At 37.7% G+C, this 17,802-nt stretch overlaps 1 protein-coding gene across 3 annotated transcripts in view; it reads right to left on the bottom strand.

Annotated features, from left to right (window-relative positions):
- Positions 1 to 587: 587 nt before the first annotated feature.
- Positions 588 to 17,802, bottom strand: part of LOC5566564 (tyrosine-protein phosphatase non-receptor type 9) — a 206,880-nt gene continuing 189,665 nt past the window's right edge. For all 3 annotated transcript variants that reach the window (XM_021851024.1, XM_021851023.1, XM_021851025.1), the window contains 3 exons: positions 13,026 to 13,550; positions 3,557 to 3,947; positions 588 to 3,488 (listed from right to left, as the gene is read on the bottom strand). In XM_021851024.1, coding sequence (XP_021706716.1) covers positions 3,054 to 3,488; positions 3,557 to 3,947; positions 13,026 to 13,550 — 1,351 coding nt within the window. In that variant the 3' untranslated portion in view covers positions 588 to 3,053. The remainder of the gene's footprint in view (positions 3,489 to 3,556; positions 3,948 to 13,025; positions 13,551 to 17,802) is intronic.

Here is a 17,802-nt window from a genome sequence, read left to right as displayed (position 1 = left end):
ACCCACTTGCCCCACGGTACCTCAATATAACATCATTTATCGTGCATGCATAAATCTTTAACGGTGAAGAAAATCCAATTTAACTGAATTATTTAATAATTTCATCTGCTGGGATAGTGGTTTGTAATGTCACTGCATAAAAAAAGGTGTGTAATAGCAAATATTTTGTATTTGTATAATGCAAAACTGATCCATACCTGTAGGGTGACTGCCCCGAAGAAATACCGTAAGGTGGTTCCGGGGAGGTAAGGGTCTGAGGAGGCCAAGGGTAATGTCGATGCACTTCACACCACTTGAGCAATTCTAAAAGAATTGCTCAAGTACAGTGCATAGGCTGGTTTCAGCGGGTCGTCTTTGGTGTGTCATCCCCGCATTCCCTGAATTACCTTCTCAGGGGATCTGTTTGCAGATTTGTAAAAAAGACAGGATGACTGCACAATTAATTCTTTGTGATATGCTTATCATAATACGAGTCAAGAATGTCATCAAAATTAATCTAGCGGACATTATCACGTTCCTTCATCTTTTCAAATTTATATTGTATTTCCTTTCTCTCGCACAGCTTTTGTCTGTTTATTAATTTTCAATATCTTATCGTTACGCAACGATTCATATCCTTATACTGTCCTACATATGACAACAAAATGTTCGCAAATTCATGCGCGGTTCATCGTCTCAATCGCTCCAATGCCGGCGTTTATTTTTCTTTCGCCTTCGATACCGTGCTCTATTGATTCTCAATAGCAATAGAGTTACCATATATTGGTTGCGCCCAGAACGTGACTTAATAATTGTTTCATAGTTTTTTTTTAACGTTGATACACGATTCGTAGCCTGCTGATGTGCAGGTGAGTGCCTACAATTCGACCAATTTCCAATAAATAAACAGCTAAACTATTTGTAGATCACTTAATAATGCGACTTGTGTTGGACTGTTGTGGACTCCACTGTTTGTGTGTACGTGAGTGTCGAATGGTGTGATTGTATTTGTGTAAACGTGTCCAATTAGTTTGCACATTGAACGTTGTATTTTTCTGAACCTGCGTACCACGTCTACAAAGGTTGTGAATATGTGTTAACTTGCACTTGTGTTGATGAGTTGACGTTCTTTTCTTCTGCATCGCAGTTTGTATTATTGTTTATGTACGTTTGTGTGTGTGTTTTTGTTTAATTCTTAATTTGCCATTGAATTAATATACTTTACGAGTTTTGTTAAACATCAGTTACGTGTTTTTGATCCTTGTGAAGGTTTCATAATTTCACTAAATTATCCGTTTATTTTGTCATTGTTAAATATTTTTTCATGTTTTATTTGAAATATGCTTGAATTATTTTTTTTTGTATTGTAAAAGGATGGTAAAAGTACTTTCTCCTTGTGGTTCTTTGCTCTAGTGCAGTAGTTTTTTTTTCAGCTGCAGCTACTGTTAGAAATGGTAAAATATGCTTTACTCAGAATTATCGTCTACCGATGATCTTTCGCTCACTTACAACAAGTAGGTAATGGAAATTTGAATATGTGTTCAAAAATCGACTCGATTATTACCTATTTCCTCCTTGTTGTTTTCGTTTGCTTACCGATACTATCAACCAGATCTGGTCCGTAGCTACGTTTCTAGTAAAAATAAATAGACAAAATAATTGATCCTTCCTATTATTTCTGGTTCGCGTAACCTTCAACTTTCACTGGACTGTTTCGGTTAGTTTTGTTACTTGTTTGCAAAATATATAGCGTTTTTTTACAAGCGAGAATAGTGGCTTATGTTCTTCCTTCATTTCTTGTTCTTTCTCTTTGAACATATTTTTAGCTGAAATTTCTATGACTCTATACCGTAATGCATGGTTGTGTTACTACTATTGATGATGAAATCTTGTTTTTTGATAACGCATTGACTGAAATGAGGACAGATGCTTCTCGTATGTCATAAACACATCTCTTCGGTACAACACAATTGGAATAATTATTTTGAAAGCACGCCTTAGAAATATTGAAGGCTCATCTTATTTCAATAACTCATCGACCCGAAAAGATATGGCTATTGAAATACAACATCCAATAAAGGACCATTGAACAAACTGAACTAAATGGTCGTGATGAAGCTTCTTCATTTGACATAAAATGTATTGCAATCTAACCTCTTGACATAACGGGTTATGTAGCTACTACAGAAGTTGCAATCGAACTCAGTTTTGATTGTTGAACCTTTTGATTATCTTTACAATATCAAATCTAAACGTTGCATTACCAATCCGATTAGATTTCAGAATTATCAATTAATGTTTGTTTCCATGTCTATTATGTTGGCGGAACGCTGATTGTTCGCCCGCTTCGATTTAATGTTTGAAACATTCGTCTTGGAAGTACAGTTCTTTATGGTCATTTTCGTAATCCTAACTGAAGTTTATGTGGGACATCTTTAGAAAAAAAAATCTTGAATACTGTTATGCCAAAAACCATTCTGCCTAGACACATTATGTCAAATAGATTCACTCCGATTTTTTTGTTTGGGTTATTACTAAAAGATCATGATATATACTTGCGTTCGGTATGCGTTGTCGTACTTGATAATAGAATCGCTAGAATGTGAGCTAATCGAATAATATTTACAACCTCTCTGTGGGAAAATCGAGAGAATACGGTAGCAAATCTTAGTGGACTACGAACGCCAACTGGTAAGAAAGATAGGCGCAAAGCCACTGTGTGTATACGGTTTAGATAGAGGGGGAATAGCAAAAACATACTAAATAGGTATTCGATAGCAGTACTGGTTGGCATTAAAATTAACGGTTTTGGAAACGCGGAAAACGAAAGAAACAGGATAGTTTGATTTTTGTTTCCGATTTGTAATTTCTAAACATTGTTTCTATAGATTTTAAAAATATTCTCCATCTTCGCTATCTTTTATCTAAAGATTTAAAAATATGTATTCTCACGGCGCACATGCTTACTCTTAAATTCCAACAATAATTCGCACATTCCCTAATTAAAGTCTACACAAAAATGATAATAATCGAAACAAAAAGCTCACATAGCCTTTTCACCACGAGCACACGTTCTAATCGGAGTCGTCTTCCCGGTCGTCGAACCCGGACAGGTCCGCCGACTGAAGCATCGAGCGGGATAGTGCATACTCAATCAGTGCCAGATGACAAAACACATACTGATCTGGCATCTGGATCGAATACGCTCGCTGAGCCCTAATTTTCTCCACCGTTCCTTTGATATCAGCTGTTCCGACATCTTCCAGCCGCGATATGCAAATATCTAACGTAATGAACGTCCCCGTTCGTCCAATCCCTGCGCTGCAGTGCACCACCATAGGAGGCCCCCGGGGATGACCAGCCCACAAGTCACCCAGCGACTTGACCATCTCGGCTTGCTTCTCACGAGCACGCTGCAAGAAATTCAACATAGCTCGCGCCGAAGCAGGTACTCCGTAATCTGGCCAGCTGGTAAACTGCCAATGGGATACACAGCGCACTTCATCAGTCTGGGAATGAGGAAAGCAATATTAGATGATACCCTATGCCAGGAATTAATTTTCATTTGCCCTCATACCTTAGAATTCTTCACTTCCAACTCGGCTACCGTATAGTCCTCGTTGGCTTCCACCGACAGCGTTCGCACCTGATAGCATCCATATTCGACGACGCCACCTTCAGTCGGTTCCCAGTACTGTCCACATTTCACCCGTCCTCGTTCCATTACCCGAGTGGTCATTACTATCACCAGACAGTGCTGTTCCCATACCATCCGCCAAAAGTCGTACGATGTCTTCGGTAGCGGGCCCTGAGTCGAGATGTAGGCGTTCTTCTGCTTGTAGCCGTCGACAAAATTGGCATTGATGTAGTCCGAGGTCGGATCGTCGGCTTCCTGCGAGAGAATTACCCGGCTGTGGTCGTAGCATAGGACGTCGGTATAACGGTTTTTCGCTAGGTTATTGCGCAGTCTGGAACGATGGGAGAAACATGTTTGCATTAGTTCCAATAGATTGTGTTTCGTGGAATGCGTTCTTCGAAGGCAGGTGCCTTCAAGGAAATTGCCGCCTGTTAGTCTGCTGCTGAGAAAGATTGAGATTTCAACGAAGCAGCGCTTGCGCCATTTGGACTGAGTAAATTAAATTCATATAAAAAAATGAAATCCGTTTTACCTATTTGAACGTTGATTTAGATGGGGATACTAATATTCAACCTTCAAAAAATTGGGAAAAAGTTTCTTGGGAAGGGTAACGTGAAGTCTGACCTTTTAAAATTAGACGATTAAAAAGTATGAATATTTACTCAGAAATAGCTATTATTGATGTCTGTGGATTTTGTTTTACCTACAAATTACACTGCGGAACACGTTTTTGTCTCTAGCACCAAAATACCGCTATTCACTTAAATAAGGGTTGCTGAATCCATTGCCGTTTTCATAAATATCATAGCACGTCCAGTTTTTGAGATATTGACTGTTGAAAATGCAAAAAATGACTATTTCAGCCAACTTGCATGCAAGTTTCCCAGCTTGTAAGGTAATATATTGGCTTAATTTGCCACTGAATTCAAACTTTATGTGTATAACAATACTTATCATTAAAGTTTGTATTATTTTCGATACGGAAAAGTTATTTTTTGATGGTTTAGAGAATTGTTGTTTTTGCCGTATAGAAGAAGCGAAGAATTTTGTATGGAGACTGCAAGCATGTTGAAAAAATCGGTTTAATCTCAATTTAATTGCGCAATTTCAATCAAATTATGTCTGAAATGAAAGTTCAAGTTCTATTTTGCATGTTTGGTGGATTAGATTACAAAAAGGTATGATAAATTGTACTTTAAATTTCATGTAAACATTAATAAAAGCAGTGTTTTGTACAACTTTGGCGACCTGTAGCTAAAAATTGTGACGTGCTGGAACATTTCTGAGAACGGCATCAGATTCAGCAGCCCCAAATCTACTAGAGACACATAATTTGGTTCTTGAGACACGCAAACATGTCATTTTTGTTACGCTGTGTTATAGGTTGTAGTTCATTCCAGGGATTATCATATCATGCAATTTTCTAATACCCATTTTTAAGCTATATCGTAACATACAGAACCTGATAGTTGAATTTTGAATTGTTAAGGGTTAATATATGTCGAGGGGAAATATAACGCCCAGAATGATATAAAAGGTAAAACGCTTTTTGGGCATGGGCACCTGCATAATTCAATTTATGGGAGGGTATTTTCGGTCGTATTGTCTAAGACTCGGCAATAAGATGCAATTGCAGTAATATGCAAGTGCATCTTGCCAATTCAGAACCGTGACCGTGAATGTTGAAATGGGTGGGATAAGATGGAATGCAAAGTTTTGTATCATGATGTCAATAACAGTTGGTTGATTGTTCTTCCCTACAAGTTTGTTCCTTTTGTTAACTTAGTGTTCTAACAATTCAATGTTTGATTATTATAACATTCTACTGTGATACTTAGTCATTTCATCTTACCCCAGTTTCAACTTTCCCCGATGTACCTTGATAAAAATATTGTTCAAAACATTCAAAATTGCAACATTCAGTAAGGTTTTGGTGAGCAGTTCTCTTTGAAACCAGGCCGCCATTGGCACCCTTCTTTAGAATCCCAATTTTATGTCACTGACCGCCTGTTTATGCTAGAACTAAAGAGCGGTCCTTTCGGTATTCTTGAGTTGGTGAACCCCTCGTACGCCAGCTAACTAAACAGTTTGCGAAAAATCCTGTTTTCTTTAAATAAATGTTAGGTATTTCTTCACTTGATAAGTCATTCAAAGTAAATTTGTTACATATCTCTCGCAGTTTACAGCATTCATCAAATCTGGTCAAAGTGCAACGGAGATAAGGTTATTTCGCATCTAAGGCGGCGTCCATTTATTACGTAACGCTAAAATTGTAAATTTTTGACCCCCTCCCCCCCCCCCTCCGTAACGTTTTTTGTATGAAAATTTTCAAATTTTTGTATGAGTCGTAACGCTCGAGCCTACTCCCCCCCTCCCCCTAGAGCGTTGCGTAATTTGTGGATGCCGCCTAATGAGAGAATAATAAAATTTTCCCATGTTTTGAACTTGACTTAACGCCGACCAAATAATGTCTTGATTTGAAGTAGTGTTTGTCGCCTTGTGAGCATTTAACATGTTGAATTTCGAGGCTACCACTTAAAACAGGTTACGCATATTCTTTTTCTTCTTCTTTTTTCTGGCATAGCGTACCTACTGGAGCCGAGCCTGCTTCTTAGCTTAATTAGTTAAGTCGAGTCTACTACACGACACTGAAGACGGCCAAAATGTGTTCCAAGGAAAATATGAGACATATCAAGCGAAGAAATACCTAAAATTTATAAAAAGGAAAGGACCACCCTTTAGTTTTAGCATATTCTAGCAATCATAAGGTTGGAATTCTAACGATGGGTGCCGATAGCGGCCTGATTTCAGCGAGAATTGCTCTGGTGTGCTATTTAGGATTGCTTGAAATATAGAACTACGTTTGAAAATCACTCCTCTACCATCGGTGCACCAGATTCCACTCATTATATTTTATGCAGTTATGTGTTCAAATCTTTATTATAAAATAACTATTGCGTCGATCAATACTATTGTTTATGGTCAAACCATACCTACCACTCCAATAAAGAAGGCTGTGTACTAAAATAGACTCTTCTTTAAAATTTTGTTTAATTTTTTGCATGAGCGGTTATATAAAAATACCTAGTGACCCAATAGCCGCTCACGAGGTCTTGTGCTTTAAATAAGTATAAAGAATTGTGTTATCAAATAAAAATAATGTCAGACGACTTCATTTGAACGGTTTATGTATCGCTAGAATATAACCGTGCGAAAAATGTTGGTTTTTGACACGAAAAATCAATTTTTACACCAGTGAGCGGAAATGGAGGCATTTGTTTTCATTCGCTTGTATTTTTGTGCGATGTTCACAATTTTCCTAAAAACTAGATCCAATTGAATATTGAATGCCGGTGGACGCATTTAGATTCATTGAAAATCTTCCGAAATATGGCCATTTCCGTAAAATTTATTCCGGAAAATATGGTCAGTGATGTTTGTATGTCCAAACTACATATAGAGTGGTCATGACAGTCGGGGGTTGTGCAAGTGCTTCCGAAAGAATCACCTTCAAAAACCTTGATATTTAGCATATGGTCCGGACATTTTTTGTATTGGCCAAATTCCCCGGGGCACCTGGAACCTTTTGTAGAGTGGTCAGTGCATCTAATAGTACTGAATAAGCTTCCGGAAACGTCATTTTCAAGTTTGATGCCCACTTGGATATCGTTTCGGATAGTATATATGTACATGATTGGAAATACAACCATGATCAATCATGTTTTCCGGAACAAGTCCTACGGAAATGGCCATTTTTCGGAAAATTTCCAACGAATCTTAATGCGTTCACCGGTATTCAATTTTAAATTGGTTCTAGTTCCTACGAAAATAATAAACATATAGATACACCTTCACAAAGTACAAAATTACAAGAGACAAAAAGTAAATTGGACATACCTTGGAAAATCCGGAACATTTCCGGTGTCTGGTAGGTTATATGCATGGCCAAGCAAATGGATGGAACTAGAGCAAAATGTGCCGTCGTATGCTTCTGGATGTACCATCAGTGCACCAGTATCCGCTCATGTTCCAGTAGCCCGCTCATACTGAAAAACGATAAGTTTACACAAAGTAAATTTGAAAACTATAGCCGCTATACGGTTCAAATCGACAAATTGAATCATACTGTGGACATTTTTTTGTGTATTAATAAAAATTACCTTACTTTTTGAAATCGTGAGCGGGCTACTGGAACATGAGCGGGTACTGGTACGTTGACGGTATTCAATTTAATCCATTTTTCATAAAGTTATAAGCATTTGAATTTAGGTTAAATTTTGTCTATCCCCTGTACTGCCGTTTTATGCAAGCATGGTTGAAGGAAACTTGTTGGCCCCATCAGAGGTCCTAAATTTCACATTCCCGAACATTATACGCCCTTTTCCCAAGTAGATTACTAAAAAACGATGCAAATTCTATCACTGTAAAACCTGAATAAGTAAGAACATTAGAAGTTGAAAACAACAAGTAAAAGGTTTACAGAACGGACCTTCTTCATCACCTCTCCACATATTATTATTTGATGATGCAATGTGCTGTTTCGGCTTTTGTAAGAATTCTGTGCAAGATTTGTGAGAAGAGTGTCCAGGATTCCATCACAATCTCGCCCAGGCATTAGATAAATGTTTTGTCTTAGAGTGTAGGCCGTATAGGCCTGAGTGAAAGAAAAAATATTAATACTCTCACCGCTTAGCGAATACTCAACAGATTTCGACAATTTTTGTCAGTATATTCGTACACATATCTAGTTTCTACAAATAGCCAATGGATCTCAGGAATGTTCCTGTGGTCGGAGTTATTCCGGTGCTTCTGTGCCTCTAAAGGTAACCAAACTTCAAGTCACAGAAAATTTCCGGAATCGGGTATAATGTGAGCAACATATCATGGAATTTTAAGAAAAACGCATACCGTCAAACGGGGCTTCTTTTGACATTATTTCCACATTCTTTAACTTTGAGGATTTGTAACTCTTAGAATTATGGATAGATGTTGATAATTTTTGCCTATATTTAAGTTGTATATGTACGTAACAAATGTGCAAAATATGAGGCTAATCCATCAATAAATAACAAAAATGCTTGAATAGCGAAAAAAGTGTGTCCTTCAAGACAAAAAAGGGGCTACTTTGGACATTTTCACAATTTGCTAATGAAATGATTTTTCCTTATAACTTTTAAACTGATTCAATAGATTGTCGTCCACTGTGATGTTATGGAACGTTTTTCATTGATAAACCTAATGTAGAAAATTGCAAAGCTAGAATCAATTACACATATATAACAAATTTCAACGAAACATGCCATTCACTATTCTCAGTTTGCAGTATGAAACTTAAATTTTCAACTTCCTTTTAAGTGGAACTATCAGTTACGAATTCTCGATTTTCAAGTTGACATAAACGAACGACGTAACTACTAGGTACTGCGATGATAAATGAGTTATGTACAAAAACTCTTTTTTTCTATTCTTACTGTTATTTGAACGATATGTTGAAGGATCACATTAATACCTGTAAGTAATTTTCATTAAAAACGCAATCTATGAAGTAAAGTTTAGCAAAATCATAAAGAAGTAAGTTTGCTTTTGTAATATGCTTTTAGCTTCTGTTCTGTACTGCAAACAGTGCTGGAAAAGTTCGCATCACGAAGCAGCTCACGAGTGTATACCAACGCATAACAAACATCACAGACTCGGGATCTGGCTAGGTGTGAGTAAGCCCGCACCCGTCTGCTCGGGAGAACATGTCAAAAGAAGTAGCAACAAGCTCGCGAGCGTTTGCTCGCGAGTAACCGAGCAAGGTGTGATTTATTATGGTTTTGACAGACAAATTAATTGTATAACCATCATATCGACAGTAAACTACTAGTTTGTAGTCAAAAGCCCTTGAAAACCATAAATCTCGGAGGGTAAGCAGCTTTTTTTTCCCAAAATCACAATATGACTCTGAGCAGCTCCGAACACGTTCGCGAATCACTTTTAGCTTCAGTTACTCGGGAGCGTTTGGTTTTGTTTTTGTTCCGGTTCAGATGAAGCGTTCGCCACTTTCCATCACTGACTGCAAATTCATGTAAAATATGACGAAAAATAGTTTTTTAGAGATCATGTTGTGAGTTTGGCATTGGAACGTATTGAAATATATGTGTTTTATGTCTATTCACTTTTACAAACATTTATTTTATTTTTTTATGTTGTAAAATACACAAATCAAAACATTATAATAAAATAAAAGTCGCAACAATAAGACCTTTGATAAATTATTTTAATAAAACAACAATTTTAAGCAAAACAAATCACAAGATTTTCATGAAACATGACGATTCGATAGTTTTGTCATGCTCCCAATAAGTTTCCAAGACATGGGTAAAATTCAAACAATGTTTGTATAGCCAATGTTTTATACCTTGTGAATATTTATTCGGGCTTTTTTGAAATGTTTTCTTGTTTATCCTGTTATTGTTGATGTTGTTCCAAGAAAACATCATGCTTAGTGGTAGAGCACATATTGGTTAATAAAAGTGCTGAAGACACAAAATAGCTCAGATTAATATTTACGCTGCTAATAAATACAAAAGTTGAGTGTCCAAAGTAGCCCCTGGAATCAAAAGTAGCCCCGTCCGACGGTAAGCGTAAAGCTTTTAAGAAACGATTGAATTGGATACCCATGTGTTCTGCATTTGATTGACCCTACATAAGACTATTTTCGGGTTCCCGTGACGCCTTAAATTTACGATAAAGTGGCCAATTTATATCTTAACATCTGTGCTAAGCTTATTGGAACGTATTCTAGTGACTATTATCTTTGATCTCTAGTTTTCGGAAAGGAAATTAAAAAGGTTTAGTATCTATCAATACTATAGCCGGTTCTTCAGGGCATTAAGTCCGAATGGCCAGCGGTACATTCTAAATGGTGCAAACCTCTTCATTTATAATGTTGAATACCAGATCTTAATGATTTATGCAAATTAAAATGATTGCCATTGCGACGCGTTTTGCTGAGCAGTGTTTTGGAGGGCCCAAGCAAGACGCTTCGTTTTCGGGACACCGGGAGTTTGATTTTCGTTTCGCGCATTTTGCTGGGCAGTGCTTCGGAAAGCCCAAACAAGTCGCTTCATTTTCGGGACGCCGAGAGTTTGGTTTTCGTTTCGCGTGTTTTGCTGGGCAGTATTTTGGAAAGCCCAAACAAGACGCTTCGTTTTCGGGACGCCGAGAGTTTGGTTTTCGTTTCGCGTGTTTTGCTGGGCAGTATTTTGGAAAGCCCAAACAAGACGTTTTGTTTTCGGGACGCCGGGAGTTTGGTTTTCGTTTCGCGCATTTTGCTGGGCAGTGCTTCAGAAAGCCCAAGCAAGACGGTTCGTTTTCGGGGCTCCGAGAAGTTTTGCTGTTCGCGCTATGTGAGTGCGAAAAGATATTCGTGTTCAGTCGGGAATGAATTACCAACTGGTGAGCTCGTTTCATGCTTATGATAACATATGTTTTTTATGTAATATTCAATCAAACTTTGTGTGGTTCGTCACTACAAGTGTCGGCATTAATGCCTATTTTGTACAATTCTAGTATACATATAAAATTTTTGACATTACTTAAAAAAATGTTCTTGAATTGTTGAATTATGAATGTCGACGTATAATTTGACATATATTTTAAAACTTCTACCAAAGACTTTTCTTCTTGAGACATAAATGGACAGCAATACTTTTATGTAATTTTTAAACAAACTATGTATGATTCGTCACTACAAGTGTCGGCATTATTCCTGTTTTATATAATTTAAAATATATGCCTATATTTTTCTCTTTTCGTCATTAATAAAAACTTCTTTTGAATGGTTCGACGTTATAGATGTTAACGTTTATTTTAAATCTTCTACCAAAAACTTTTCGAGACAAAAAACTAGCTTTAAGGCTAAGTAGCCCGTCAGTCGTTTCAGCAGCAATGATGACTTTGTTGCTTGCAATTTCAAAGTGATAAAACTCAGCCTTGATAGTTTATATTGGCTTGAAAAAGTATCACTGTACGCGCTAACTTAATGCATAAGTATGCTGATACTTTTTCAGCTGTGTCAGTGCAAAACCAACTGATTTTCTTTGATTCGAAATCGTGAGATGAAATAGCAACAATCATCAACGACGCGTACAAATTTCAATGACGGCCTACTTCGCCTTAAGTATAAGTCCTATTTTTCCTCCTTATCCATGGATCGCATTACCGACCAAAGGTGACTCCCAGATCTTTTCCTTCTCCACTGATAAACACCCTTCCCGTAGTGATTGTGGAGATGCAGAGGTATTCTCGGTCTCTAGAAGCAACAATCATTACACCCTAACATTCCATCCCCATCCCAACTGACTGTAAGGACTTGGCCGGCGTCGTTATTGATCAATAATATTAGATCTGCTAAAATTGCACTCCGAGAGTAAGCGGAAACTCCAATCGCTTATTCATTTGGATCGCAGTGCAATTATTACCAGTTCCGATCAATCACGGAATAGCAACCATTGACATGTACAGTCAGTCTATGCTATGCTATTAAAACGATTACCATTGCAAATGAATAACGATAACTTGGCATATCCCAAAAAAATAGCCCTTTTTACACGAATAACTCCGGCCACAGAAATATTCCCGAGTTCCTCTGGGCACTTCTAGAAACTAGATGTGTGTACCAGTATGGTGAAATTTTTTTTTTGTTTGAATCCATTAATTATTCGCTGAGTGGTGAGGCTTTTAACGTTTTTGGCAAAGCGCATTGTTTTAGCAATGCGAAGAATAACCGTAATTTTTGCTCAAAATTTAACTCGAAATTAGAATATTTGTTTTATAATGCTCTAACATCTCTTGGTATAAAGTGAAGCCAAGGGCAACCCTGCACATCGCATCATTTTACAGGAATCCGTGAATTTCACCGTAATCTCCGTCTATTCGGTAAAATAAAAAACCGGGATTCCGTCGAAATTCAACGGATTCCGGTGAAATTTTACCGAAAACTTAATTTATTTCACCGATTTTTTCAGCTCTTGAGATTATGGTGAAATTCACGGATTCCTGTAAAATAATTTAAATGTGCGCACTAGCATGGCTAAAAGTTTCTCGCTTCAAAAGATTGTCAAACAGGTAAAGACTATATCCTGACAACATATCCATCGGCTTTCTCTTTGGACCCCCAAATCGCTTATATCTTATAATTTACATTGAAACACGAGTAGAAATTAGCATATGCTATGGCTCCATAATGCACAAAAAAAACTAAAAGGTTTTCTATTTGTCTATTGATTGAAATTTCTTGAAACTGATACCGACGGTTGTGCCGTGTTTCGTTTCCCATGTCTGAGTTTTATGTCTACCTGGGTCTACTAATCTGATTAGAGGCAGCATATAGCACGAATGCTGCCCATATCCCATCGGAACTTACTTTGCATGCGTGAACGTTCCGTCGGGGGCCCGAGCCTTGATCTCCGCGTACTCCCGTATCAGGCCTTGCTTGCCCCGTTCCCGCACCATCTGTACAATCTGCTCTATTGTCTTTGGGTCGCCTTCGGCACCGGCCAGGCTGTCGTCGTCGCTGAAACCGGACGACGCACTGCTGGGTGGATTTTCGTTCCACAGTTCACTGCTGGTATTGTGATGATGGTGATGGTGGTGGTTGTGATGGTGATGATGGGCAGCGGCCGCCGCCAGGTCAGAAATGTCCTCGACACCAATGTGATCGATACTGCCACTGGGCGGCCTGTGGTGTCCCGACACGTACTCTGAGAGGTCGGTGGTACCGGTCGCCGAACCGGCCAGGTGTGGATCGAGAATGGCTGCGGTAACTGTGGCCGTCGCACCACTTCCCATACTACTGCTGTTGGTTTGCGATGTACCGTTTGTGGTCTGCTGTTGACCAGCGACTATTTCGTCCTCACGATTCGTCATCGATTTGTAGCAATGGAGCAACCTGCAAGATGGGGAAAATGTCAGATAAATAATTAATTTCCGAAGCGGTGTCCAACCGTTCTGCGCGTCCTTGAAAAACGGAATGGATGCAGGCAAACAGAAAGTACGAAGTGAGAGGAATGAGGATGGGCCTATCCGGCCGATCTATATCTAATGGTATGCAAATTGCTCTCAACTACTGCTTCGTAAGATTGCTACCGGTGAGTTCTCGCGTGATGTCAAACAGGATGAACGTTAGTTAGTAAAGGAAACTAAAACCAACACAGAAATATAGTGATATATACAGGGCTCGAAGCAGAGTCCGTCATGCAATGTTATTATTAAACTGTGTAACCACAAAAAGGTATAGCGGTTTGATTGTGAGCCACCCACGGTGATTGGTTTGGGACATGATGAAGCGAACAACACCATTACGAGCAAACGGTACCTAGTTAACCTTGGGGATGTTTAACCGGGTATGCGACGAAATTTATTCGTCCTTGAGAGTGAACCTGACCTTGACGGGAAGCGGTGATTGATGTGTTTATGCTATCACAAATTATAAGCAGAAGTGACATAGAACGGAGGTATTCTTCAGAACGAAGAAGCATATATAGAAAGAGTCTGTATCTGGTGGATGGTTGAAATATGGTCAAAGCTTGTGGTGGCGCTCTATTTCCCTAGGTATGGCGTGCGATGAATGATAAATTCAAAATCCAACATATCACGAATACGGGTGATAAAATGAACGAGCTGATACTATGTTTGGCCAATTGATTTCTTCGTTACCTTAAACTTGGCATGCACAGCAAATGACGTAGTCCTACACCCAGAAACTGTATGATCTGTGCATCCTGGAGGGTAGATATGATTTAGGAAGTTTGGTTTTCAGTTCATTCCACCGGATAGCGGTGATGAGTTGATATTAGTTTGCGTTACAGAAAGGTAAGAGAAAAACAAATAGAAAACAAAGTTCCAATGAGGTTGTGTCCCGGTGTGTACAACCACCTTCGACGTTCAGTCTGATTAAATTAGATGGAAATAGTGGAAAATGTAACGCATGTTAGTGTATGGGCTATGAACGCTCATGGATTTTCTCGATTTTTAAGTCCTAATATTTAAACTATCAGACATGGCTTCAGTGGCACGGTTCGTTTTTATACAATTCGATTTTGGCACCCTTACTGATTGATTTTGACACGCTTCAATTTTAGGAGTTATATCGTTAGCGATCGTTCGATTTTTGCAACACATTTTTTATTTCTGAAGTTTTTCTTGTAAATTAAGCTACAGATATATTATGACTAGTCTAATTCGTTATTCATTGTTCAATACAACTAAATTATCTTTTGAGATCGCTGAGAAATGCATATACAGTCAGGTCTCTTATTAGACGCTACCACCCACTTTGGGATGGTACACAAATTATATCACACTAAATTTCAACTTTTTCGACCCCCCCCCCTTTGTCACGTTTTTTGTATGAGTCCTCGGATAATTTTGTAAGGCTTGTCACGCTTGGCTTGACCCCCTCCCCCCCTTGGAGCGTGACATAATTTGTGCATGACTTCTTTACGCACACCGCAATTCCTCAACTGTCGTCCAAACGATTTAGATGAAATTCTATAGGTAGTACAATCATAGTATGTGCCAGTCACAAACAAAAAATCAACTACATCCTATTATAATTTGTTGAGATATTGCCGTGGCAGCGTCTTATAAGAGACATGACTGAACAAAAAATGGGTCAGTCACTAATCCTATTAATCGCCATATTTCTGTGGGTCTTTCCTGGCCTTACCATGTTCAAAATAGGTAAATTTAATTCATGGTCATTATTACGGTGATAAACAAGTTTTAATATTGCTACTTTTACACCCATTAAGACTCACGCAAAATCTCTTATTATCACAGTCGAATCTCGCACATGATTTCGCAGTGCAAATATCAACAAGTAAGGTCTGTCATAAGATAGGTTATTTCAAACTATTAATAGTTGAACGACTTTGATGTGCGCAATTGCGTGATTTGTGCACAATGAATCGGACTGTGGTAATCGTTGAGTCTAAACGATGGAAAATGTTGCAGCGGAATTATGCTTGAAGGGATGTCGAGTTTATCACAGAAATCTAGACATCCGTGAAAGATCCAATAAAAACTACCGTTCGATTTTTGCACAGTTAGATTTAGACGACATGAATTTTATTTTGGCATATTGCCAGCATTTTATTCCTTTTGTCATTATGTCCTTACTGACATAGTCCATTATTTTCTATGACCATTTTCACAAGAATTAACTGAGAGTTTTCTTAGTCAAATTTGCATTTTTTGCATCCATATGTCATACGGAATGGTCGTACATTACATGACTAGCATTGAACATATGAAGTTGCTTTACTTTAACAATTGTAAATACTAGTATTCATAGTTCATTTTACTTCGCTATTTTGCAAATAAATAATAATTATTACAGTGCATTTCACATAAACGTTCTCCAAACTGCTTCAAAATAAAAGTATTGGCTCTAAATTATTAACTCGTTTCCAACAGGGTTAAGTTTTTTTTTCAAATTGTTATTGTGAACGTTCAAATCAAACGATTAAGGGCCCTATTTTATAAGTCGAGCGGATCAAACACGACTCGACTGGAGTCACTGTCGACCAAAAATTTATCTCGACTCGGCTCTGTTACTCGTGTTTATCGACAGTAGGTTGTGACTAGATTACTACACACTCGTTCAAATCTACTCAAAAGAGAGTACCGTAAAATCGGGTGTAATTGATCAGAAGGATGAAATTGATCATCGTATCACACGATTTTATTTATACGTAATGGAGCACAAATATCAATGTAAGCTGCAATAAATGAACGTTGTTTGTCGAAACTATTGTCGAATTGTGTGTTGTGAAGTTTTTTTTGCGTTAAAGAATGTTTATTATTGTGAAAATAATGTAAAATTTCAAAATCATGCACGGTGCAGTATTGACAAACACCTATAAACTTTTATTTCTAAACAAGGATTTGAACATGGTATAAACCTGAAAGTTTGTGAGGATGCTTGAGATATATCCCTAAACCAGATTTCATTACCAAAACTCGTACCAATTAGCTCATATAGTTGAATTAATTGAATTTCTGTTAGATATCATTGAATTCCTTAGGAAATTGCATACATTTAGGCGTTTTCCGCGTAATTGTTGAAGTTTAACTGTTCGTTATTTATATAAATATTGCATTGTTAAGAATTTGACAAGAATATTCGGATTCAGGGAGCTCAAATTTATCATGTAGAGTTGTTTTGAAAACTAACAATAATGGCATTGACAAGTGATCAATTTCACCCCGAAATGAGATCCCCTGATTTTTTTTAGAGATATTTGTTAACACTAAAATAGCATTTGTTAGAAAATTTCGCTACATGAGTCGATGAGGCTCACCTTCGTACTTGTTTCCTGTATTTAGTTGCTTGGCATTGTTAACATTATAGAAAACAGACTAGAAAAACCGTGAAAATGATCAATTTCACCCGAAATTACGGTAACTTTGACTCACTTTTGAACTTTCATGCTAGCTGTCAAAAGTGAGTAACTTTATTTTATCCAAGTGAGTAACTTGTTACTCAAATATGAAAGAAAACGACCTTACTCACTTTGAGTAAACACTAACATATTTGACTCACTTTGTAACTGTCAAATACTTGTGTAAATTTCGGCTTCCAAGTTTAGGAGTGAATATCGTTGTAAGAAAATGTATAATTAGTAAAACAAGTGCTTAAAATCTGTAGAATTACCTAAAACGAACATGCAAGTTGTGCAATATGTAGTTGAATAATTGTTACTGTTGTTATTAATCCTGATATCAAGTGAAGCGAGATCGGAGTTTTTGAAAGTAACCAAGGACTTGACCAAAGTTTTGATCGAACAACCGCAAGAAAAAAGTTTATACACAGTGAGTTTTACCGTCATACTTTTTTTTATTGAACTAATCATCGATTCTTTACAATCTTTCCGGAAATGCTACTGGCTCGGTCTAATGTCCGGATCAACATTCAGTCAATGTTCACCGGATGAACATTGAGTGTATAAATGCGCAGCAAAATCGTTCATTTTTGGTAAACACGGCTCGCAGTTTACTGCGGACCGTTAGGTTTTTTTCCCGCTGAAAGTTGCCGCGTGATGTCATTTTAAATTGATCCCCCAAAGATTTATATCCTCCGGGGATCCATTCCAGAGAAGCGAAAAAAATAGACACAAACATCACAGTTTTATTACTTT

This window comes from Aedes aegypti, chromosome 3 (assembly GCF_002204515.2).
Source record: "Aedes aegypti strain LVP_AGWG chromosome 3, AaegL5.0 Primary Assembly, whole genome shotgun sequence".
Lineage (NCBI taxonomy): Eukaryota > Metazoa > Arthropoda > Insecta > Diptera > Culicidae > Aedes > Aedes aegypti.
Note: the sequence above shows the minus strand (reverse complement) of the source record. Positions and strands in the feature narration are given on the sequence as shown.